Source organism: Diplotaxodon limnothrissa, linkage group LG5 (genome assembly GCF_057381915.1).
Source record: "Diplotaxodon limnothrissa isolate DT_005_m linkage group LG5, D_limnothrissa_male_GT1.1, whole genome shotgun sequence".
In the NCBI taxonomy this organism is placed as follows: domain Eukaryota; kingdom Metazoa; phylum Chordata; class Actinopteri; order Cichliformes; family Cichlidae; genus Diplotaxodon; species Diplotaxodon limnothrissa.
Window position 1 is genome coordinate 20909189 of NC_140600.1, and position 25424 is coordinate 20934612.

Here is a 25424-nt window from a genome sequence, read left to right on the forward strand (position 1 = left end):
TGGACAAACGGACATATTTTTACGCCTGAACAACTGCCGACGTGAGGCGTTTTCACATAAGAGGAGGGACTGAAAGATTGGCTGGACTGGATATGTGATGGGCAGAAAACCAAATTTCACACAAGTATTGCTTTACTTGCATTCATTGCATCTCTGAAACAAGAACATGGCCACAGACTTTTGTTAAAACTGAGGTATAACTGAAATACACGTATTCCTATACACATTTAGTCTAGTTAAATCAAGTTTCAAAGAGAGCTGAGCTTTATCACACCTCTACAGCTTCTGCCACTGCTTTATTACCATGGTAACATACTTTAGAAGCTTTAGTGGCATCCTTTATATATGAATTAAGTCAAGCAAAAAACAGACAGGAGTATATCCGTATCTGGTTTGCACACATCAACATCTGTTTCCATAAGCTTTTCTCCCACTTGGAAAGCTTCACAGGCCTCTTGCCTACAAGCTTCCACCTTTGCTACATGGTACCAGACTTATCTCCGCCATCACCGGAAATATTCACATTGGAACCCGCAGATGCATTGTTACTCGGAAACATCTTCTCAGTGGGAGTCACAGCTGGACTGCCGACCCCTGAAGAGCTGGAGCTGCTTGAGCGGTGCTGCGTTGGAGGAGGTCGGACTGGTCTCATGGGCGGGGGGCGTAACTGTGCTCCAGCCAGCCGGGCAGAGAGAGCCGGTTTAAAGGTGGTCATCATCTCAGATGTTGAGCTGCTACTGCGCCGCATGGCAGCATCTGGATCACGGATCATAATGGTGTGCAGTGGACTCCCGGGCTCTGAGCTAACCGGATTCTTCATTGGCTCCAGTGTGTCCAAGACAACATCGGGAGCCTGTTTAACGGTGTTTTGGCGCTCCAGCTCCCGCAGCTCATGAAGTGCCGTATTCATAGTCTTCTCTATGTCCTGAAGAAACGAAAAAAGCAGAGAAATCAGAAATAAAAGCCAGGACTCCACTGCGTTACCTAAAAAAGTTTTGTTTAACACGGTTTACAAAAAGCTTAGTTATCATGTCGAATATATTTATATTTCCATAAAATGGCTTAAACATACCACTGTTATTGTCCTGTTTATATTCATACTGGGTAGAAAAAAAACTCAAGATGGTGGCGCGTGCATCATGCGAGGCCCAGCATCTCTTCGGATTTTGCAAATTAGCTGTGTTGTATATACGTAGCACATCTGTATATTTGTTCACAGTACATCTGTATATCCGCCCCTCTGTATAGCAATACAGATCATCTGTATATTGGTACATGTATATACATCAGCACATCTGTACATTTGCCCATAGACCCTAATACTAATCCTAACTTTATTAGTTATTCCAAACCCTTTGAAAAACTGACCCTTCCTGAATTCTAAAGCAAGCTTATTTATGCACTGGTTAGCAAATGAAGAGAACCTGGATCAAGGCCAGCAGTGTGCTCTAGCTTCGGTTTCAGAGATACAGGTCTACCTGAGTGCAACAATATCAAACATGGATGTTGGCTACAGTGATGTCATCCATTGTGAAGTATCAGTACCTATCAGGAAGTATCAAGCTTTTCCGCCGTCGCCATCTTGCTAGCAAAAACTAGATATGATGAGGATTAGTGGGTCTGACTGTGAAACCGCATGCTAGTTGGCTAACAACTTGTGATTAACAACTCCTTAGCCAATGAGCTTGTGGTTTCATACCACAAATAATCCTCCATTTGGAAAGATGGCATAATGAAGATTTTTTCCCAACATGAGCCAAAGTGAGTGACTGAACTCGTAAATTCAGAAGAAAAGTGTTCACATAGGTTAGGACAGAAAGCCTTTTTCTTGTAGACTTCTATAATAGCAAACGTCTTTTTGCAATCTAAGCTATCGCCATCTGGTGGCTGTCAGACAGACACAGGTTTAATGCACTTTGGCATTGGCTTCATTTTTTCTAACCAGGTAGTTACGTCCATGTTTTATACTCTATACAGTCACATCTCCTGCTCTCAGACAAGCTTCCCTGTCAACTGTTCTCACTTGTACCCTATTAATGTTTGAGACAAGAGACATACTCTGTGAATTAAAATTTAAAACTGTTTATTTTAGTCTTACCTCTGCCAGAGCCTCAGTGTCTAGTGATTTGTGGTCCCCCAGGCTGCTGTGGCGAGTGGTCCCTGGCACTGGCCTTAGTGGGTGGCCCTCAGGATAGCCCTTCCTATCTGGATAGTTTATGCTTCCTGCACTGCCAAAGGTACCAAGGCGCCTTTTTTCTGGGCTCTCCATGCGGCCTTTGCTGATGGATACCTTGTGAGGGCTGCTAGGACAGGCTGCAGCCCGTGGTGGAGTGTCAGGCACTCTTGTTGGGCTCTGGGTGTCTGTTCGGCGACGTGGGATTGCTGCTCCATCAGATCGCAACCTGACCCTGCAGACATGGATCAGATCATATCAACTGTCAAGAAAATGTCTCAACATTACAAACACTTGAAAAATGAAAGGTGTTTATTTTTAAATGTACCTCCCCATGACTCCTCCAAAGTTGTAATCCGGTGATTGCTCGCATGGTGATGGGACATCGTTTTTGGATGAACCCTTATCTTCCAGCAACGGTCCACTGCTGGCTTCACTATCTGCTTTCTGGCTGAGGTTATCTGAGAACGCATCATCTCTGAAAGAGCAGATTCAGGTGCACTAAGAATAAGCTATGGATGCAGACTACAACAAATACAAAGGGCTTACAGTACTTAACACAAGATAAAGAACTACTAAAGCTCAGTCTGTTGGCACGTACAGGTCTTGTACTACGATGTACTGATGAGGGATGAGGCCATCCACGCCATTGTGACGGCCTTCCCACCAGTCTTCAGATGCTCTGTGATACAGAAGCAGGGAGGCTCCCTTCTTGAAGGACAGCTCCCTGGGACTGCGTCCCACATAGTCAAATTTGGCAATGGCCTCAATCTGTTCCACTTCTGAAAGAAACAAACAAGAAAGTAAGCATGAAAAAACGAATCAAAGTGGACACAGCATGATTAGTCATACCACGAGACAGACAGCACTGTGTAAGCTGTATCTCATAGCTCTTTTTTCTGTGGCAAATCCCTCAAACAGGCACGTTTCCTTTATATCAACTTTATTACTTGTGTATGTGGGCTGTAAAAATACAAACTGAAGCACATATTATGTTTTCTAACATTTCTTGGTTGCTTCAATAGTAATTGAACTGGAGAGTTTGATTTGATTTGAAAGGTGGATTTCAAAAGGCCAGTAGGGTCAGTCAGAGTTCACTGTGTGTTGAACAGGAATCATCTATGAGCCAGAAAACCTGCAAGTGTACTTTTATTTTGAAAACCCATTAGAGGTGTGTCTGAGTGTTACAGAAGAGAGCACAAGACAAAGTTGAAAAGCAGCTTTGTTCATGTTTTATTTCAACTATAAGGACACTGTCATTGCAGCGCGTGTAAGAACTATATTTTAATTTCTTAAATTAAACCTGACGCATTGCCACAGGAGACAAACTGCAAAAACACAGCACTTCACTCCCAATACTAAGGCCAGCAGGAGAATAACTTGCATCAGGAAACCAGCCTTTGGTCTTACCAAGTAAGAAAAGCACCAAAAGAGCCAACAACACAGATGAATGTCACAGATAGTTGTTGTCACCGAGAGGAGATATGATTCTCTGTTTTACCTGCGTTTTGGCTTACGTGCCTGCCCTGATTATGGATTCAAAGCTAAGAGTGGGAAATACTACACAAAGGAGAAAGTCTCAGGAGAGTTGCTGACTAATGCTGAACAAAGAACAAGCATGAGAGCAGGGGGTGGGGTGGCCAGACACACACATACGCACACACAAATAGATCAAAGAGGCAGTGCTGCATGCCAATACTCTTTACTCAACTTGCCTTCAGCTTCAAACATCACTTAAGCTGTTGTGATCAGAAGCCGCTGCAGCTCAAGCCTCGCTCACCTCTCAGTCAAAAGCACTAATAAAAAAGGTCAGGCTATATTTAAGACTTTCTGATCCACAAACAATTCTAAAATCCCACATATATATTCTTATATGTCTTGTGTGAAATCCTTGTTATACACATGTTTAAAATGTGAATTGCTTAGCAAACGACCAGTATATCTGTTTTTAAAAATAGTTGTCTCTGGAGCAATAGAATAATAGTTAACCACAACAAGTCTAAAACTACCATCTACCACAATGTGAGAGAATGATAACGTTATGCTGAAGTTCTGAATTTAACTACAGACACAAGACCACAGTTCAGATGGCCACTAACATCAGAGCTAAATGAAAATAACAGCTCTGCCATTTATAGGTAGGTTTATACGCTGTATAGGCATAGAGGTAGCCTGACTGCTTACAGCGGTTTGCAAGTCTTCACTGGCCCTTATTTCTTTGCTTTGCTACAAAAATGGAAAAAAGGTGCAGCGATTTATTGAAAAATGCAAACATGCATGGAGATATAGTGTATAAAGCAAGAACAGAGCTTAAAGGTCAATATTTGATTTGACCACCTTTACTCTTCAGCACAGCCTGAACTCTCTTATTGTAAATTCTCTTTAGGTAATTTTCAGGAATAGTTCTCCGGGGTTCTTGATGGACATACAAAGCTCTTCTTTGGATTTTGGCTGTCTTTTGTTCTGTTCTCTGTCATGATGATCCCACAATGCTTCAATAATGTGAAGGTCCAGGCTCTGGGGAGGCCAATCTGTGACTGATGGCGTTCCACTGGTGTTTTTCTATCCAGATAGGTTTGTACTGCATTGGCAGTGTGTTTGGGATCATAACCATGCTGAAAAATTAAGCTGTTGCCAATCAGACTTTTTCCAGATGGTATTGCACGGTGGATCAAAATCTGATGGTACTTTCTAGTTTTCATAATCCCCCAACACCATCAGGTAGCCTCAAATCATGACAGAGCCTCCACCGTGTTTTACGTACGGCTATAGACACTGTTGTACCTCTCTATACTGATGACAGTCTTTCTTTTTAAATGATTTTTTTGTGGATTTATCATTCCTTAAGACCCTTTGCCATTGATTTTTAGTCCAGTTCTTGTGTAATGTGGCATAGCTCAGCTTTTTCTCCGTCTTCCTTCCTTAAGAATGGCTTCTTGATAGCCTCTCTCTCACAACAATAATGCAGATGTTCAGCAGGAGGATAATTTTTTATGTTCAACACCTTAGTTTGGTATGTTGGCACACAGCAGTAAACAAAAGGCTGAAAAGGCTGATGGGTATTCTCTTAGTTATAAAGGTATTAGGTCCTAAAGCCTTTTATAGTAATTCAAGTGGTGGCCTGTTACTGTTGGTCAGTGGGAGAAAAATTATTACGAGGCCTTTAATAAAAAAAGGAAGCGACTAACCCTCATCGCTGGTGTGTGGTTCTGTCCCATTATCAGCCTCATCAATGGTTCCTGGTTCACTGTGTGGACTGTCACTAGAGAAACAAAAACAGACCAGAAAGACATTAATATGTAGATAAAAAAATATGAAAAAATCATGTTTGTACAGTGAATTTGTTAATTTACTGTCACAATTCAGCCTTAAAATCAATGCAAAACAGAGCTGAACACACTATAGTATCACATACGTATTACACTGTACCACAATACCTACCAATACTCTTCGCCCCCTGTCATGCACTTCTCATAGACTGGGCCATCCAGCTCTCGTTGACTTGGAAAGATGACTTCATTGTGGCTAATTATAGTCTTGATGACTTCGTTAACATGAGCTTGACATGCTACAGGATCCTGGCCATCTGGGATGGGCATCAGAGTTGGACCAAAGCAGATAGCTAAATTGTATGGATCCATCATGTTCTCGTCACTGTACTGTGAAAGACTGACGGACGGCACAGGACAGAAGTCACAATTTTTTGTTATGTATGCAAACTGTACATCTATTTAGCTAAAACCTTATTGATAACCAAACAACATAAATATGTGCTAATCTGATTATTAAGATTCATCAGTTCATTTAGAAACGATTCAATTTCTCTTTCTATTTTGTCTATTTTGACAGAATTTGCAGTAGCAGATACGTCTCTTAGGGCGTCACTGGCTTCACCTGATTTCAGTCCTTATGTACAGTCATCACTGCAGCTTACTTGAAAAACATTTTGATCAGTCAACCTCTCCAAGGAATCAACTTACACCGCACAGCCCACTCTTAATAACGAAGTCATCGAGTCATCAAAAGGAAATCATCAAGAGGAAGCCATAATAAATGTCTACTTGAACATTGTACTTAAGCTGAGGTTGAGCAGCATCATTGCAGTTCATATGGCTCCAACAAATTTGACAATTAAATCAGCTAAATTCAGTAAAAGGAGCACAGAAAACATCTATTATCAGAAGAAAGGTTTCTTATTCCAATATGGAAACCTATAAATAACTTCTAAAACACTGATATAGTAATAAATACCATGTCTTATTTTAAATACACTTTTGTTTTGTCTATACTTTTTTCCATATTGTATGCCTATTCTGTAATTTTCATATTAGTAAAGGTGTAAGATTCAGTGTCATATCCTGGTGCTTAAGCAACCGCCGAACTCATCTTTTTACACTGTTTTGGGAGACCCAAAGCAGTGAAATGTGTGACTCACTGGTTAAGGAAAGCAAAAAGATATCTCATGACGATTATGATGGTCCGAGGAAGAGTGACAATAATCTGCTGGATGTGGTGTGCTCTCTCAGCTTCAGACTCCAGCTCTGAAAGACAGAAACAGAGACGTTTAAAGATGCTGCACTGAAAAAAAAGAGAGACACAAACTGCAGCTACAGTGCCAAGGCAAAAAGTGGTGGAGATTCTGAAAATGGTTTTTGACAATTTAATATGCCGCCTCATGCATTTCACCAGCCCAAAGCCACAGTGAGTGATCACATTATTTGAAACAGTGGAGAAATTATCCTGTGGTGAACTTGCACGTGGCACAGTTATGTGGCCTGCACCCCAAAGCAGAAAGCACTGGTGTTACTGTTAGACTGCTTCCACGTGCAGCACGGCATGACTTTCTCTAGTCCAATAAAGCTAAACATCTACCTATCACTGTGTTTTCTCTTTTCTGTGAAGGTGAGTGAAAAACGCTTGAAGCAAGGTCTGTTAACTCACTGATAGTAGAGATGAAATCCAGGAAACGCTCCTTTGGGAAGAGCGGGTTCTCGAGTCCTCTGAAGTACAGCTTCAGGACGCCTGCCACTGAGTTTATATCATGCTCATTCTGATCATCAATCAAGGGATCCTCACCTAATTAAGAAACACACGAGTGCTTTCAGCGGCAGCATTTGTTGAACTGAAAAACGTATCAAGGTAGTTCATCCCACAGATCATGTTGAAATATTGACTAACCTCTCTCAAATGAGTTTTTAATATCATTGACCTCCACCTGCGATCCTGGCACACGAAATATGCCTTGCTGCTGCAAACCTGAAAGAAATACAACCCAGAATTTACTGAATTAGAGTTACGCTAGCTGCCATTATCTCCAAAACCACTGCCAGCTTCTTTGAAAGCCCACTGGAAACACATAACACAGAGCAGGAAATGTAATCTAGTCATAAAGGGAGATGCATATTTTTCCAGCAGAGGGCCCCTCAGTGAGTCTGCACCATATGGTTCCAGTTAGAGGGTTCTAATCAGTTTTCTGTAGTTTCATTAGGTCCAGATCCAGGGGAAAGGCCTGCAGGCTAAACCAACGAGCTGAAGACAGATGTGAAAGGTAGACAGGGAGGAGTTATGGGCGGTGGGGGTGAGTTGGCTGAACTTACTAAACAAAGACCAATGGGACTTTCAAAACTCTCAGTGTGTGACCTATTGTTATGAGCCTGCGAAATCACTGGTAAGCAGCTGAGTGCTGCGGTGGCGAGCAGAGCAAGCTTCTACCAGCATCTATTTGTGAAAATAGACTGCTGATGTCTCTTCTTGTAAGTCTAAAGAAGTTTTCAAAGGACTTTACTTTACAGTTCACTCTCGTTATTTTTGCCCCATCACGCAGAAGGGCTTGATGAAAGACTTACCATATAGATTGATGTATCTGATACAGCTTTCAACAACAAGTGGAATTGGTTGACCTGAATCCTGAAAAGAAAAGAAATAAATACATTATGAATTTTTGCTTTTATACGGATCTAATAAGTGATATCTATCTATCTATCTATCTATCTATCTATCTATCAATCACATAGTATAATAACAAAAAAGCAAAACATGACAAGACAGAAGTAGTCTAATACCAAAAACTGCACAAACAGTTGTGAAGACTTATAGCATGCAGGTAGAGCAGAAGCAGCAGCAAATGAATGGCTACTATTAGTTCGGAAGTTTTAGTTTGTCATGTTCCCTCACTATGGCAGTACCTGAATGCGGGCGCGGGCATTCCTTCTTCCTCTGGGACAGAAAGCAGCAAAGCACAGAAGAAGAAGAGGAAGAAGGGTCAACAAAAAGGTTAGAAAAGCTCAACTGAGTCCTTTGCAAGTTAAAAGCAAATTACAGGGACTAGTCATAACACAGCCTTAGAAATGCAGTAAGGATTGGGTGCAGTGAGGGACAAAGCAGACATACTGCTGACTCCTGCCTCAGTCCAACAAAAAAAAAGAAAGAAAGAAAAAAAGCCAGAGATGGTAAATTGTTCTGGAAGGAAATAAAGAGACAGCTGACTGACGCTCTGTCTGTCTGCACCAGCAGAACCGTGGAAGGAAGGAAACGGATTAGAGGTTAAACAGAGGCGTTATATCATGATCAAGGGCAGCTGGAAGAGGGAGGAACAGAAGGCTAAAGAGGAAGAGAACGAGAGCGAAGGCTCTAGCTGCCTTTCCCTCCTGCTCCACAGGGACCGCTCGGTCATACACCACCACCAGAGGGTACCTTGATGAATGCCTCCATATTGCCGTTAAACAGCTTATGGTTATACACGGAGCGTGGCCTAGGCTTCCGCATTTTCTGTGGTTTAGGGGGAAGGGTGGGGGGCCTGGAAATGACGGACAAAAGGAGAAAAACAAACAAAACAAAAGACCACATTGTGTGAAACTATAGAAAAAATATGGTTCAAAAGCAGGTATTAAAAATCTGGCTCTAAAACAGAGCTTTATCATCTGTTTGTTTGTGGTAATACAAACCAAGCGGTAGAGTAAAAAAAGGGCTTGAATGCAATTTCCATTTCATTGCTAACAGTGGATTTGGAAGACCAAGACTGGAGTATAATTTTTTTTAAATGCTTAAGTGCAAGTAAGAGAGAAGTAATTAAGTTTCCACAGTTTATAGTTAATAAAAATACAGACCTAGAAAACCAAATGTGACATGTGATTATACAACCAACTGAATGCCTTTTGCATCATCTTTAATATTATGTGAACACTAATGAAAATGACACAAATTGTTTTTGATGTCATTTTATTTAAGAACATACTAGGACAAACTAAAGGAAAATCCTGAGGCCTCAATTCCCCGAAGTGGTGAGGGATCTTTTCCTCTTGTAGGGAAGGATCACTGCAAATCAGCACAAAGCTGTTTTTGTCCTGATGGTCTCTTCCGATATTAAAGTGCCCCATTCATGGGGCACGAGGGGTCACAGAAGTGTGATGAGTGTAAAAGTACAAAAGCAAGCTTCACAGTATGCAAAACCTTAACACCAATGCATCCTCTTCAAAGCACAAAATGAGGGAATATGTTTTAGCAGAGTGGTATTCTCTCTGTTGGAGTTACTGAGTGGCTGTTTAGATATTGGATTTTCCTTAAATTTCTCATCTGTCATTAAAAAAATCATCAAAATGCAAAATCTGTTATATCCATTCACATACATAACAAAATCATATATGGCCACAATATACCCACAGAAAGATGGAAACAACCTTTTGGGTAAGTTCAGCAAGATGCAAAGAAATATCCTTTTAATATTTATAACAATAAACAATATGTTTTAAAAAAAGCAACTTGTACCTTTTTTGCAAATGTTAAATACTTTCATGACTACATAATACACGCAAACATGTCATTTATTTTTCCGGTAGGAATTCTTTAAAAACATTTTCTTTTCCTTTCTTTTCTAAAGATGAATTAAATATCTTGAATTCTGAAAAGAGTGGAATAAGCAGGTGTTTTGTGGCAGAGAGTCAGAGATTAGAAGCAGCTCGCTTCAAGTGCAAGCTTACCTTGTTGTTCCGCACTCAGCTCTTTCCCCTGCGAAGGAAAAAGACACACACACACACACACACGCACACACGAGGGAGATGTTATATACTGGTTTCTTTCTGGTACACATTATACAGACTCCAGTCAGTGTCCAGCCTCACTAAAGGGATTCATGACAAACAACATCGCCATTGAGGGCTGGGTGAATAAAATGGTGCTAACACCATTCACTGAAAAAGCTCCTGAGCAGTCGTAGCTAAAGCCTCAGGGGAGCCAGAGGGCCCTAAAGGGTTACAGAGCAGAGAAATGAGGGTGGCAGCTGCAGTGTTTGTATGGTGGGTAGGGAGGGGTCCTTCAGTATTGAGACTGAACAATGTCTTTGCTGGCTCACTGAGCCTTTTGTTATAGGTTTTTAACCACACATGCGTATGCTTATCCTTGCATTCTGATAAACCTAAGAACAGGAGATATCATGTAAAGAATTATTTAAAAAGAGAAGGATAACAATGGCATCAATGAGAGCATTATTTATTTATTCTATATTTACTCTGACTAACAAAGGAAGAAAGAGTGAAGGCTAACTCATTGCTAGCAGGTCTTTGGAGCATTAAAGTGAGGAACCAACAGTTAGCCTGGTATGAAATCATTCCACTGAGTGATAGACCTCGCTACCTTTGAGCAACCTTGGAATTACAGAGCAAGCATTCCTCATTCAAGCATGAGCGAGAAACTCTAAATTGATTTTTGATTCCTCTGTGACATATCTATTCTAAAAAATAAAAAAAAAAGTGACAAGAACAAATCATATTTTACAGAATAAGGAAATTGGTGAGTCTTTATCTGGAAAAGAAGGGCTGGCAGATGCCCCAGCACAATCTTGTCTAGTGCCAACACTTGACATTATGTTTTTATTAATACATGCAGCAAGATGTAAACGCCATGTGGCACTCACCGGTCTCATCTCGTTCCCCTCTGTCATGCTCCCACGCAAGCGCGCGTACACAAACATACACAAACATACACAAACGCGCAAGTCTTGGGTGTGAAGCAACGAGCTAATGAGCACGACTCGGCCCTGATTGATCACCTGAATAATTAAACATGGGTGGTACCTGGAGGCGCCATATGCTCTGCTCATACATTCTCTCAGCTGCGACACCACGGACATTGAATGATAATGTGATTGTTTATGGGTATAAGAGTGTGCAGATGATTGCTTGCCACATGACTTGAATGTAATCACAGGAACAATCTCAGGTCCTGAAAATATAATAAATGCTTAAGTAATGAATATAACCTGAATATAAGTGTGAAAATCTATGCATGGACGACTCAAGGCCTCAGCTGGCTGCACCTTGTGTCCTTTCCTATTAGTTGAACCCCTGGTGCAGGAGCAGCTGCAGATATGGGCCTCAGTTTGGTCCTGCTGATTGATTGGGCATAAACTGTTCACAGCCGAGGTGACAAGGGGACCCTTGGGGAAGAGGGGGAGCCAAGAAAACCTCTCTCTTGCAGCCTGGAAATAGAAACCCCCCCTGCGGCTACACCATACAGAGACTAACTGGATAATATTTTAACCACTGGAGATAAATAGAAGGTGGAATGAATACCTCAAAGTGGATATGGTCTGCTCTTTCGGGTGGTACTTTTCTATCTGAATATCAGCTCTTACTCCCTCTGCTATCTTTAAAAAAAGTGTCTGGTGTCTTTGTGGACTCTGATACCTCGCTTCCTGATAGCTGCACCACTATAACCCCGAAATCAACAGTTTTCTGTGGGTCATTACTCAGCAAAACACTAGTTCATGCACATGCCATTACCAGACGCCAAAGAGAAATCAAGAGAAAGGGATTCTTACCTTCCCCCAGTGTCTGCTTCAGCAAGTCATGCTTGGCCTGCAGCTTAATGATGAGGTTACTACCATTCAGGTACTCTTTGAATTTCTAGATGGAGATGTGAAGAAACATTTCAGTACCATTGAAATCAGCTTAAATGCTTTTTCCTCTGCTCAGCTGATAACTGATGGCTTTATTTTGAAAAGGTGCTCAGAGGCCATGACTTTGGACCGAGAGATGAACTCACTGAAAAGTAGAACATTTCTGTCTCCTGCTGATTCGCTCTCCTCTTGGCTATATTGAGCTTGCTCATGTACGTCTCAGAGGCCACAGATTTGATGGATTCAGTGGAACGGCTGTGTTGAAAGGCATCTGACACGTCAAAGTCCTCCACTGTCAGCATGTCCTGCAGTGTTTGCATGGTGGCATCCAAAGTCTTCCTCACCTGGAGAGATAGCAGGGTCACCCATAAAGCATTACATCGTAACCTGTGCTGCCCATGTATTTTGTTTTGCATCAGAATATGAGTTGAGAGCAGGCTACAGGTCAAGCATACATCAGGCCTAGTCATGAAAATGAGGAGTGTCTGGCACAGATACAAACTGTTCATGAAATTATTGAGAGAGGCTTTTTGTTTAGAATTGAGATTGATAAAGCCCATTTCCCCTAATGGCATTCATTATCTTCCAGAACACAATTCACTGGGAGACAGGGAAGAAACAGAGCTGTTGGCGCTTGCAATTTAAACAGTCCCTGGTTATTATCGCTTCCATTTCCACCTTTCTGTCGGCGTTTCTTAATGAGAAAGGTCTCTTTTCATCTTTTCATCATATATAACTTCATAGAAAACACAACATTGGCAGTGTGACAATCTAAATATATTCCCAGCCCCTGCAGAGAGAGGGGTCATCGGAGAGTAATTGCAATGAGAACAGATGGTGATGTGGCCATCCTGCTCCGATGGTATGATGGCCTTGGGGAAAATGAGAGAGGGCTTTTTGTTTAAGAGGGGGAGGAGAGGGCTACTGGTGCTGGACAGACACAGCTCATAGGCCCTCACCTCCTCATTTTCAATTTTTAGTGTTGCTAAGCGAGACTGCAGTTGATGGTAGCGCATCAGAAGTTCGGTCTGAACCGGCTGCTGGGCGCTCACTTGGCACACCTGAGGGTGGAGAAAAAACAGGTTAGAAAGGAATAAAAAAAAAAATAATTAAACTGCAATATTTTCTAGCATCTCACCTCATCTCCCATGTGTGGCAGGTATTCAAAGCGCATTGGAGGACAGAACACCTGGTTATGCATATCCATGATCTTGTGCTTGTCACTGCGGGAGTCCAAGTTGTCCACTGCATTCTCCAGGATGTCCAGTCCCTCGTGGCGTGATGTCTCCAAGTTGTACTCCGCAGACAAATAGGTCCTTAGGGTGCGTGCCAAGCTAGCATGGTAGCCCAAGTCACAGCACTGCAGAGACACAATACTAGATTAATAACTTAGAAATAAACTGTAGTTGTTAGCAAAATGGTAAAAACAAAAAATTAGTGGAAAAAAGGAACCACTGCATGTGGTCTGTAACTACAACTGAGTTTTCACAGTAATGCTAAGTGAAAAGTTCCCGTCTGAAATTGGATGTAGTTAAAAGTCTGCTAACAATCACAGGCAACAGCAATGCCATGATATACTGACCATGATATACTATTTAATTGTGCTATAAATTAATACGCCAATATATGTGAAAGAATAAGAATGTAAAAGTGAAACATTCAAGTCTAATTATATTCAGTATTTTTTCAGTTATTTATTTAATGGACTAAATTCCAAATTATAACCTGATACAATAAAAAAAAAAGTACAGTTCATAGAATTACAGCAGCTAGCACAGTAGGACATCAGGGATAATTAAAGAGCCTTATCACACAGAGCTGTAAGAAGTAACCTAATTAAGAAGAGAATAGTAGAGCAGAGGTTTAGAGGGAGCTTGAGGCAACTGACAGCTCTGTAAATCACTAAGTAGACGCTCTTTAGCACTCTTTAGTACTGAGGAAGTAGTCTCTTCAGTTTGTGTGCTTCATTGCACCACTCAGTCAAACTGGCTCAGTAGACCAAACACTCGAGGGAGTGAATTAGCTTCTTTTTAACTAAGCAAACAGAGTGAGAACACATTCACTCATATCCTTACATCCATATAAAATCTAAATAAAATGCTACAAGTACTATTAACTCCCAGTTGCACCGCACTATAATCATAGGAAGAGTACAAAGTTTCTTATGTGGTGGGCTGTGACTCTCATATGACAAACTAAGCCTTTTTTCCTCTCACTTGATTGCAGCAGACAAACCAGTGGAGCTCATGATCCCACTCCTTTTAGCCCAGCAGGATTAAGGATGACATGGACTTTTCATTTTCTAGACACTGAGTACGCAAGAGCTGCCCAGCAAAAAGGCAGCCACAGCCACAAATCGGGTTCCCAGCATGCCAAAGTACCACCATTGAGCTGCATATAGCCCAACAAAGGTTAAGCCACAAGTCATGTGTGTAATATTACAGAAATGCCACTGAAATCATGTCTTATCACAACCGTCCAGGAAAATGTGCATCCATCACCGTGGCTAATGTAGCTCCGTATGGTGAGCTGGCCTCAGGCAAAAATGTAACAAACAGGCCAGGAGCTCAGAGACACGAGGAAAACACAATGTGACCTTCAGATTTAGAATTTATATATTATATATTTATTTTTCATATATTTCAAATGTTGTTGGTCAAAAATGGTGATTAAAAGCTTCTTCATCTGCTTTCTGAGCCATAATGGGTAGCAGGTCACCCGAGGTTGAGAGGCTTGTGCCAGCCACATTAATTGTATTCATGCCTGCATAAACAGAGCCTCTGCTTTCACCAGCTGACTTTCACTGACTTCCAACCAACAGTGGTTTGTTAAACAAAGTCATCCTTTTAAATAAAGATAGTGAGACTGTCCAGCAAGGGTTTTGATTAACAATGTGAATAACTTTTAGCTTGAATTGTCAAAAACAACCACAGAAATCACATTTCGCATACTGCAGATGAGGAGAGATGGGTTTTTTATCAGTGAAAATTGAGTTTTCATTTGTAATAAGTAAAGTGCAGCTGCTTAAGCTTCAGAAAGCCTGTGTTCTACATTATGATTCATGAAAGAAAAGCCCACAGATACCAGAAGAAAATGTGCCTCTGTGTGTATGTGTCTTTGTCCTGGGCCATGTTTTTTTTCCTGGGCGACAGTTAGAGGCAGACAGTTACAAGGACATGCTGTGCTTGTCCCAGCAAAGCTCCCAAAAGCAGCATCAACAAAAACAAATGAACCACAAAAAGACTGAGGAAGAGGAGAGCAAGCAGACTGAGCAGAAATAATTCTGTCAACACTGATGGAGCCCATTGAAATCATCAGTCAAAAATGTCCTTCTGCGCTGAAGTGCAGAACATTGCTAAACTAGATTTAATGTCAACAGTTAGTCAGTAGCATATCAGTGTTAGGTTTGTTATTAATAATCCCCCCCCCTCCCCCCAAAAAAAGGTGCTAAGTAGACTTTACTCGGGCCAACAGAGCAGCTTGAAAACAAGCAGCTTACAAGCTAAGAGCGAATGAGACACGCGAACAGATGGAGAGAAAAGTGACAGTGCTACGGTGTTAAATCGACATCAGAAATCCCAGCTGACAGAGGTAAACAAACACATGTGCTTAGTGCATACTTACATCAATCATATCAGAGACGTCATGGATGTAATATTTTGCAACCACAGCATTTGTTGCTGCCAGGTTCAACAAATAGTCATTCCGAGCTTTTGTGCATTTCAGCTTATTCTCTGAATACTTGGCCTGCCTCTGGGGAGATAAGAGGAGAGAGCAGACAAAGGGGAAAAAACACATCAGTGCTGTAGGGAGGATCATGAGACAGGTAGAGATGGAAGAGAAAGTTTGGAGAAACAGGCTCTAGAGAAGCTAATAATAATAATATGTATTAAGTGGCACAGCCAGGCTCACACCTAGTTATTATGGCTGTGTGCTGCAGCCAGTTTGCCTAGCTCTGCATCAAGACCAAAAAACAGCAAAAACCCGGGGCTGGAAATTTAGGCCAATGTGAAAGTAGCTTAAATGGACCTTTAGGGGTTGTTACAAAAGTGAGTCCCTCTGCACAGACTAATGTTAAAATAACAACATTTATGATACAAACAATCATATTTACATCCTGATACAAAATTATAGATTTCTTTTTTTGAAATTCACCTTTTGTAATGGTTTTAAGTCTATGGATACATATTGCTAACCAAGCATGCTAGCATTAACTAATAGCTTTACACTCCAAACATTTTCTGGCCACCACAAAAAAAAAGGTATGGCTATATAAGACTAAGGCAAAGGCTTCACAAAAAACTAAACAAAAAACTAAAGGGTGATGCTACAATGATTGCATAAATTTTATAAATCTTATAGAATCTCTAATATACAGTTTATTGTTATTATTGCGAAACAATACTAGCTTGTCTATGTAAAGGGAACAAAACTACTCATTTCTACCTCAACAAAGCACCAGTTATGATATTATTAAACCATTTCTCTATAAAAACAGACATTTTAAGATGTTAGGTATGAATATTTGTTTATATAATTGATAGCCACAAATACACGTGTTGCTTCTACCTGTTTACCATGTATACATCAAACAAACCAAACAGGTATTTTCAAATTTAGCTGACATGGTTTGCCTTTCTGTCGGCCTGTATTCCAGTGAAAATTTAAATAAATACCTGCAGTTGCACTCAGCACTTAAATAGGAGGAAAAGAAATGACACAGTGACATAATGTTCTGAAAACAGTGTTTTGTGTTTTTTCTGTTACATTATGCCGAAAATGCTGCAAAAACTTGTCTCACACCAGTAAACCAGTGATTCAGGCTCAACCCAGAAAACCACTGCTGCTGTTTGAAATGCAACAAAAGATTCACAATTATATTCTTTTTTTGTACTTTGCAGGGGCATTTTAGTTCTGATTTCACTAAGCCACTGTGATGCAAATTTTAGCAGGAAAAGACTTTAACTTTGCATTCCTTCGTCTTCCTCTTCCAAGTGTTTGCCGGTAGAATAATGAGACAAAAGTGTGGAAACCATTCACAGGAAAAAAACATAAATTCACCGCCACGTTGTGTTATAAATAGTCTGTGGCTTCCAAGCTAAGCAGCATCTCTGAGGATACCAGCCTGAGGATGGAGAAACACTGCCGTACTGACAGCCTTTTGATTTTCTGCACCTGAGAGATGATGGAAATTTCATTTGCATGAAGAAATCTGAGACGAAGATGCAGAATAAAAAATGCATAGGGGTATCTAAAGTTCAGCATGCTCCGGAGAGCCCAACATGGAGTGGAGAAGACTTTTCACAAGCTAGAAATCTGAATAAGATGGAAAGGGAGTGGGGTTATTGGCCGAAAGTACTCATCTGGCTGCAGACCTACAGTATGCTCCTGAGACTTTCTGTCTAGCTGCTGGTCTACTCATCTCTCGATATTTCCAAGTACACCTGACAAAGAAAGCTGGCTTACCATTAACTGCTTAAAGGTTTTTCCTAACCTAAATGTAAAACTGATGATTCAGGATTTAACAGCACAAACAGATCTGAATTTATGTAAACATATATATATATATATATACCTTCTCCTTCATCTTCTCGATTTTCCTGACGGAGCTGCGTCTCGGCTGGCGGTCTTCATGCCGGAGGAGGTTGACGTTGAGATCTCCCGACTTGCTGAACTGTTTCTCTTCCTGCTTCTCAGCGTCTTTCAGCTTGCTCTCTGCACTGATGCTCTCAGTGTGGTACATGTGATATGTTTTCATCACCTGCAAGAAGAGTATAACAGATGATTTTATGTGGCTGAACATCACAGCCTTTTACAGTATTAGTTACGAGCTAAACGTACAGAGGTTTGTGGGTAACAAATACCTGACGATACTTTGGTTTTATGTTCCAGAGTACCCTGTATTTTCCTCTTGCAGCTGTTTTTTAAATTCACAGTGTAAACATTATTTATTACTGAGATCTGCACCACTCTCAATATTACTTTTTACTCTTCTTGAACCTCATTTTTGCTGTTTATTTTCTTCGTTTTTTGCATTCACAGTATAAGACCTTCACCATGTGCTTGTGGCACTTTTACATTAACAATGCTTTTTTTTTTTTTAAAATTATATTCTGTACTATTTTTATTCTTTATCATGTTCCTGTAACACAGTAATTTCCCTTGTGAGATCAATAAATCTTATCAGTGAAGGGCGGGTACACTGTGGACGGCTAACTGATCTATCGCAGGGTTAACAGAAAGAGAATGACAAACATCCACACGCACATTTACACTTATGGCCAATTTCAAATTGCTAATTAAACCTAACCTGTCTTTGGACTGTGGGAGGGTGCTGGGGTACTCAGACAGAAGCACAGGGAGAACATGCTGAGCTGTCCAGTGGATTCAAACTCTGGACCTTGTTGCTGAGAGGCAACAGTGCTGGCTACTGGTGCCATGTTATTAAACAGAGCAAATAACTCTCAGTATGAGCTATTTACCATTTAACATTAATTAATGATACAGTATTAAAATGTTAATTAACACCCTAGATAAAATAATACAGCGTGAGTAGTAATAGTATGTATTCATCTGTATTTTTAATCACATGGTAAATGGACTGGTATTTATATAGTACTTTCTGCTCCATCTGTGCCTAAGTACTTTTACCGAATTTTCACACTCACACGGATGAATCAGGGCAAACTTGGGGTTCAGCACCTTACTTCAACGCACAGTTTGGGGGAGTCAGTAAAGAAAATCTTCACTGTCTCTTTACAAAATCTGGTCTGATTTGAGCCTTTTCGTGGTGGCCAGGAGGATCAGTTTGGGTCATCAGTACAGAAGTAACACAGATGTTACTACATGTGGAATATTTTAAGTGGATCCAGAGCCCCAAAGTTGTCTGTGGTTTAGACTTGGCTGTCAAATCTCCAACTTGCCCCCTCTTCCCCTCCTCCCCTCCTCCCCTCCTCGCTGTAGCTTTCCTGGCCTGTTTCCTACAGTAATTCCTCATTACCTCATCCTTCTACATTTTCAACTCTTTGGAGAAGCAGAATGACATTTTATTCTGTCTTCCCTGGAATTAGTGTATCTCTTCACTTTGATCTCTACTTAGACACTTAAACTTTTACACCCCTCTCCCCTTGTTCAGCATGATGGGGATACGACCGCAGTGGCAGAAAACCCTCATTAGACAACGCAGGAGCACCGCTTGTCCCTCTTAACTCAACACAGATGCTTGCTGAGAGTCTCTCGGAGGCCCATTCCTAATTCTCTCCAAGCTTCAGCTGTGCCTACAGGAGGTGTGTGCATTGTTGAGTCGTCTGACAACAACCTAGGGCTACTTAGCTTCAGAACCTCAGAGTCTCTGAGCTGGTGAAAGACACAGTCAGAGGATGACTGGAGTTTTTCATAATGAATGCAAGGCAAACCTCTGCAATGCCCAAATATTAACATCCACAATGATGTGAAAGACTGAGAAAATGAGGTGGTTCATTATGGGATGTGCAGTGTGTCTTTGAAGACACTGCTTCAGCTGCATTTTAACATAGGTTTTGTCAAATACATAATGGCACAGTGCAATATGTCTTCTGCTGTTATTCATCTGTAGTTGTTATCTAATTTAAAGACCTGGTTTTTCCCCTATGTCTATATGTTAAAACATAGAATGGGCAAGCATACTTTCTTATAAATAGAGGAATGAAAACTAGATCCAAACCATCACCTGTGACAGAACCTCAGAACCACTGTTGTTATATTGTCAGCAACAGAATAACTGTGTGAAACTAAGGAGCAGACATCAGGCACAAGGATCAGAAAGATAAGATACACTATAGCTCTATTTATCCCCTTGGGGATATTAAGCTCGTATACCAGGAAATTAACACAGGTACAAGCAAACAAAAGTAAATTTTACAGGGCCGAGCTGCTGAAAGCAATATCAGGAAGTGCACGACTCTTTAGGACAATCAGGCCCTTTTCAACATTTTTTATTTTAGGGTTTGTTTTAATGATAAATTGCAGACAACAGGATCTTCGAGTGCTTTTTTTTACTCCCATTTCAGCATCGCACTATATTTGAAAAACAATATTTTGAACAACAGCTTCAGCCCACAGTCATACCTCTCCTCCCCTTACCTCTCACCAAGCTGCCAGAGATCCAAATGGGATTTCACAGTTTTGTTTTAGCAAAATTCGTTTTGTTGGCAACCAGCAAAAGTGTTGGAAAATACCACGAGGTAACCACCATGTGGCAACGCTATTGATTTAGCTATTTTGAACAATGAAGTAACAAAGGTCTAGTCTAAAATAGAACAAAATACTGCTGCCTGTGGATCATCAAGATGGGAAAGAGACTGCTCTGTCAGTCTTGTAACCTTTAAACTGCCTTGAAAGTGTTTGCTACAGGTTGTGGTGATAAGGAGAAACCATTTCTAACACACCACTTTTCAGCTCTGAAATAAAATTGTTCTTTTAAATAAATGGTGGCAATGCAGAATGAAAACATAGACTGTATACAATGATGGTCATGGGCTTCAAGTCCAAAAAGTGAAGCCAGTAAGAAAATGACTTTAATCTGAATCTTTTTTTAATGGCTAGCACGTCCATGATGAGAATCTCCTGTTCCACCACCTCTCAAGGGTGCTCTGTTAATTGAAATCATGTGACCGTCGAAGCCTTTTGAGTACAGTGAACTCTTTGCCATGTTCAAGAAACTAGTTTGAGATGATTTGAGCTTCGTGACATGGAAACATTTATCAGAAGATCAGTACACTGTAGCCATAAAGGGATGGACACCGCATTAATACTCAGGTTGCCTTTGCTATTTAAACGATGCTCAGTTGGGCCCAAAGTGTGTAAACTGTTACTGTTGTCTTCCTTTTATCTCAAAGCACTCTAACCATTCTCCTTTGGCATATATACCAATTCTCTTTAAAACTTGTAAACTTTAGAGTTGGCTGCATGGGAAAAACCATCTGGCACCAACAACCATGACACGTTCAAAGGAATTTAAATCACCTTTCTTCCCCATTCTGATGCTCAGTTTTAACTTCAGCAGGTTGTCTCAACCACGTCTACATGTACACATGTCTACATGTCTAAATGCGCGGAGTTGCTGCCATGCGATTGGCTGATTAGATAATTGCGATAACGAGTAATTGACCTATCAAAGGTAATACCAAAATAAAAAAGATTCATACCACCAACAAACATTTTCCTGTTGAGTTTCTGTACTTAGTCACTAGCCTCATAAATTAATTTCAGCGATTTCTAAACTATGGTCCCATGTTGTTCCTAGAGTATTTAAAAGTAGAATGGGAGGGAGAGCCTTCAGTTTTCAGGCCCCACTTCTGTGGAACCAGCTTCCAGTTTGGATTCAGGAGACAGACACTATCTCTACTTTCAAGATTAGGCTTAAAACTTTCCTTTTTGCTAAAGCATATAGTTAGGGCTGGACCAGGTGACCCTGAATCCTCCCTTAGTTATGCTGCAATAGACATAGGCTGCCGGGGGATTCCCATGATGCATTGAGTTTTTCCTTTCCAGTCACCTTTCTCACTCACTATGTATTAACAGACCTCTCTGCATTGAATCATATCTGTTATTAACCTCTGTCTCTCTTCCACAGCATGTCTTTTATCCTGTCTTCCTTCTCTCACCCCAACCGGTCGCAGCAGATGGCCCCGCCCCTCCCTGAGCCTGGTTCTGCCGGAGGTTTCTTCCTGTTAAAAGGGAGTTTTTCCTTCCCACTGTCGCCAAAGTGCTTGCTCATAGGGGGTCATATGATTGTTGGGTTTTTCTCTGTATCTATGAAGCGCCTTGAGGCGACTTTTGTTGTGATTTGGCGCTATATAAATAAAATTGAATTGAATTTACAGTAAATTCAATGATAAATCAGTGTTTTTGACTTCTTAGTGGGATTCACAAAGCTAAAAATATTTAAATTAAAGGTTTTAAAATGGGGAGCTCATAGCTCAACTTATTACAAACAATAATAACAGGATAATGCCTAATAAGCAGAGAATGAGAAAAAAAAACAATGTAATTAAAAGAAAACTTGACCTATAGCAGAAAGAGAGAACAGCCTTTGAGAAAATTATTATTATTTTGCTCAAAAAAATGTGCCAAAGTATGACTTTTGAGACATATTTGTGTTGCTCCAGCATTTCATTTATTTACCACCTAAGCTGTGAAATTTCACACAACTCCCACAACCTCTCTCTCGTATGTAGAAAGAATGAGGCTATACGTCAGCATCTGAGTTCTTAGCTTTCAGCCAGACTGTAGCTGAGGCCAAGTGCAGCATGAGAAGACGGATCATCTGAGTCTTATTATGCAGCCAGAAAGAGTGAGTGGGTAAAACAAATACATAGTAAAACATCTGCCACAGTGAACCTGAAGTGCACTGACACTTCGAACCAAACTGTAAATGTCTGGGAGGCAATTGCTTTTGAAAAGGGAGAATCATTTTATTTATTCAGACACAGATGACCACTTGTGCAGAAAATAGTAGTTTTGGTCTGTTTTTTAAAACATTTGACCAACAACACGGTCCTTCTGAAATTTGCATGCATGTAATTTATACATATGAACTTGTCATTACCTCACATGCGAACCCGAACACTGTGTGCTGTGTCCAAATCTACAGATAGCTTAAATAATGATGGTCGCCAGCACTGCCTTTGGGGTTTTGACTTTCATCACACTGCACATATGAATAAGTCATTTAAGGCAGCTCTGCCATCTCTTCTGTTTCACCTCAGGGTGCAGAAGAAGCTGAAGTTGCTTGGTGCTTGTCCAGTTTGGTGGACTGAATCCCTCAATAAGCGCTCAAATTAGACTAACAGCGCAGCACCAGTACCATTTGTTGCTATCCCAGACATACGTTAATCTATCAACACGGTCTCTTGCAGAAAATCCTGCCATAAGCAAAGCAGTTCGTAAGCTATTGCTAATGACTGTACAGTGAAGACAGTACAACTGCAAATGGTTGGAGAAATATTGCAGAGGAAAGTTATGATAAATCTGCCAATACACTGCAGTTAATTAGAAACATTAATCATAATATATGTAAAATGATATAGCCCATGTCTTTTATTGTTACAGCAATGCGGCATGCGTGACACCCAGGCTTTGTAGACATGCTGTTTAATTAATATCGAGATCTTATTATACTGAACTGATTTCTGACAATCAAAGTTCTCTAGAGTTGACATTTCATAGCTGAAATGAAATATTAATAATATTGGACCTTTTGAGGACAAAACCTTCAAACTATAGTTACAATTCATATCACAAAGCATCCATCAATATGACATTTCACCATTAACCTGTTTTAAATTAAAACATATGGGAAGCAGATGCAGGATATGAGAAAGCTGCTTGGTATGAAGTTAAAATGTGGTTGAACAGAAGTGAAGGGTAAAAAAAAAGGAAAAAAAAACAGCTTTTTCGAGAAAAATTGGGTAAACAACGGGCTACGGTCAAAATGAAGCAAAATGAGTGTTTCTACAAAGACAAAAATAAATAAATAAATAAGAGGCGCACTGTACCAGCAGAGAAACTGCTCATTAGAATTGCTGCATATATACAAAGTGTTGGTATCAAGCACAACAAAGCAACTGAGCTAGAATAGGTGACCCTAAACTTAATGAGCACCTCTACTCTCTGACAGATTTATGCAAACACATTTCATTAAAATGGCACACTTATGTGTCAGCAGGCAATTATTTCACAGCTCTTCACAGATGCAGTCAGTGATGTGAACCCTGAAATCAACCAGATATGTTAGTAATTTGAGCCCTGAAACGGTAAACCTTGGGGAAAAATGAAATTTTCTTTTTCTTCATTCATACCTACCACAAACGTTAATCTTGAATATTCAAACAAGTATATACAGTAAACAGAGTGCAATGAACACTCAGGGAAGACACTGACATTGACCATTTAACAATACAAGAAAAGATAAACAAAGCTTATAAGAACATAAACTGGTTTCTTTTGATTCAGTACAACTCTAAAAGTTTCATTGATCCTGTCCAAGGCTAAAGGCAGTCCCATAATAAGGAGTGCAAAAAACTGAATCCATAAATCTGAAGGGAGAAAGGCAATTTCTCTTTTTAATAAGGAAGACAGAATGAAAGATAAAGGCTGCAAGGTCACTATAACCCTTCCATGATCACTAAAAGGAACCAATATGTTTTCAGGAACACACAAAGAAAGTAAAGACCGAAAGATGAGATCCATGCACGTGTTAATAAGAGTTTCTACTATGGTGCAGCAAAGGGAATAGAGACGAGCCATGACTGAAAGCTATTTAACTCAAAGGAATACAGAAGAACATGAAAAAACATCAGGAAGACAGTGAGGAGAAAGAACTTTGGGAGAGCTCAGTGAAGAGATGAGGTGTGAGAGATCGATCTGCAGGAGACACAGTCTATTACTTACAGTGTAGAGTTCATTCGTCACCTTCACAAGCTCCTCGTGCATCTGGATACCAATGTCCTTGCTCTGAAAACGGCAAGAAGACAGAACAGGGGTAAGAAAACAAATACTGTCTGAGCAATCAGCAGTGACCCGATGTTTCAAACTCCAGTTGTTATGCTGGCGCTGTGACTTTGGTGAGTCACAGAGAAACAACTCAAGAAATATTAGATGGATGACCACAAAGACTGGTGCAGAGGGTGTCTTTTCTCATTGAACCCCGCATACAAGTGAGAATTGGCACAACTGCAAAAAAATATATTTCAAAATGTGCAAGCAGCGGAGTGTTTTGGAATGGGTAATTGTACTTATTACAAACAAATTTTGAGAATACAGTAACATATAAGCATTTCCACCTTTCTAGGACACCCACAACCTCTGTTGTCAGTCAACAGTGACCAAATGTAACTGCAGGAAATGCAATACTCTAATTTCCTGCAGTTAATGCACACTACACTACATATTCAGATCAATTCTATGTCCTCAACAATGCAACAGCTTGTAAAATATCTCAGTTAATTCTTCTTACAGCTTTTAATACTCTTACAACTTCAATTGACAGAAATGTCACAAAACCCGGAGTTCTATTTTCAAAGATTGTGCTTTTTCGGGTTGCATAGGTATTTTTTTAGTTGACATTCAGGGTAGGTGTTGAATGAAAACGTAGATTTTCTTAGCCTAGAACCAGTTTTGTTCTCAATCCATTCATTTTGTTAACCCTTACCCAGTCAGGGTCACAGGGGTCTGGAGCGTATACCACTGGTAATAGCATGAGAAGCAGTGAGAAAGATCCTCATGCCCAGTTCCACGCCTACTGCCATTATATGCCGAACAATCGTGTCTTTGGACTATGGGATCAGAGCTACAAACCACAGGAAGAACAAGCAACAA

General features: G+C 40.5%; 1 protein-coding gene across 1 annotated transcript in view; it reads right to left on the reverse strand.

Moving 5' to 3' along the window:
- Nucleotides 1-478: 478 nt before the first annotated feature.
- srgap3 (SLIT-ROBO Rho GTPase activating protein 3) overlaps nucleotides 479-25424 on the reverse strand; it is a 51892-nt gene continuing 26946 nt past the window's right edge. Inside the window, exons 4-22 of the mRNA XM_085354165.1 lie at nucleotides 24498-24560; nucleotides 17641-17826; nucleotides 15690-15818; nucleotides 13204-13425; nucleotides 13025-13126; nucleotides 12212-12409; nucleotides 11988-12072; nucleotides 10150-10177; nucleotides 8867-8969; nucleotides 8020-8080; nucleotides 7352-7429; nucleotides 7115-7249; nucleotides 6609-6714; nucleotides 5615-5842; nucleotides 5362-5435; nucleotides 2775-2955; nucleotides 2502-2651; nucleotides 2099-2408; nucleotides 479-925 (exon numbers count right to left, since the gene is read on the reverse strand). Of these exons, the coding sequence (XP_085210291.1) occupies nucleotides 479-925; nucleotides 2099-2408; nucleotides 2502-2651; nucleotides 2775-2955; nucleotides 5362-5435; nucleotides 5615-5842; nucleotides 6609-6714; nucleotides 7115-7249; nucleotides 7352-7429; nucleotides 8020-8080; nucleotides 8867-8969; nucleotides 10150-10177; nucleotides 11988-12072; nucleotides 12212-12409; nucleotides 13025-13126; nucleotides 13204-13425; nucleotides 15690-15818; nucleotides 17641-17826; nucleotides 24498-24560 (2886 nt within the window). The remainder of the gene's footprint in view (nucleotides 926-2098; nucleotides 2409-2501; nucleotides 2652-2774; nucleotides 2956-5361; nucleotides 5436-5614; nucleotides 5843-6608; nucleotides 6715-7114; nucleotides 7250-7351; nucleotides 7430-8019; nucleotides 8081-8866; nucleotides 8970-10149; nucleotides 10178-11987; nucleotides 12073-12211; nucleotides 12410-13024; nucleotides 13127-13203; nucleotides 13426-15689; nucleotides 15819-17640; nucleotides 17827-24497; nucleotides 24561-25424) is intronic.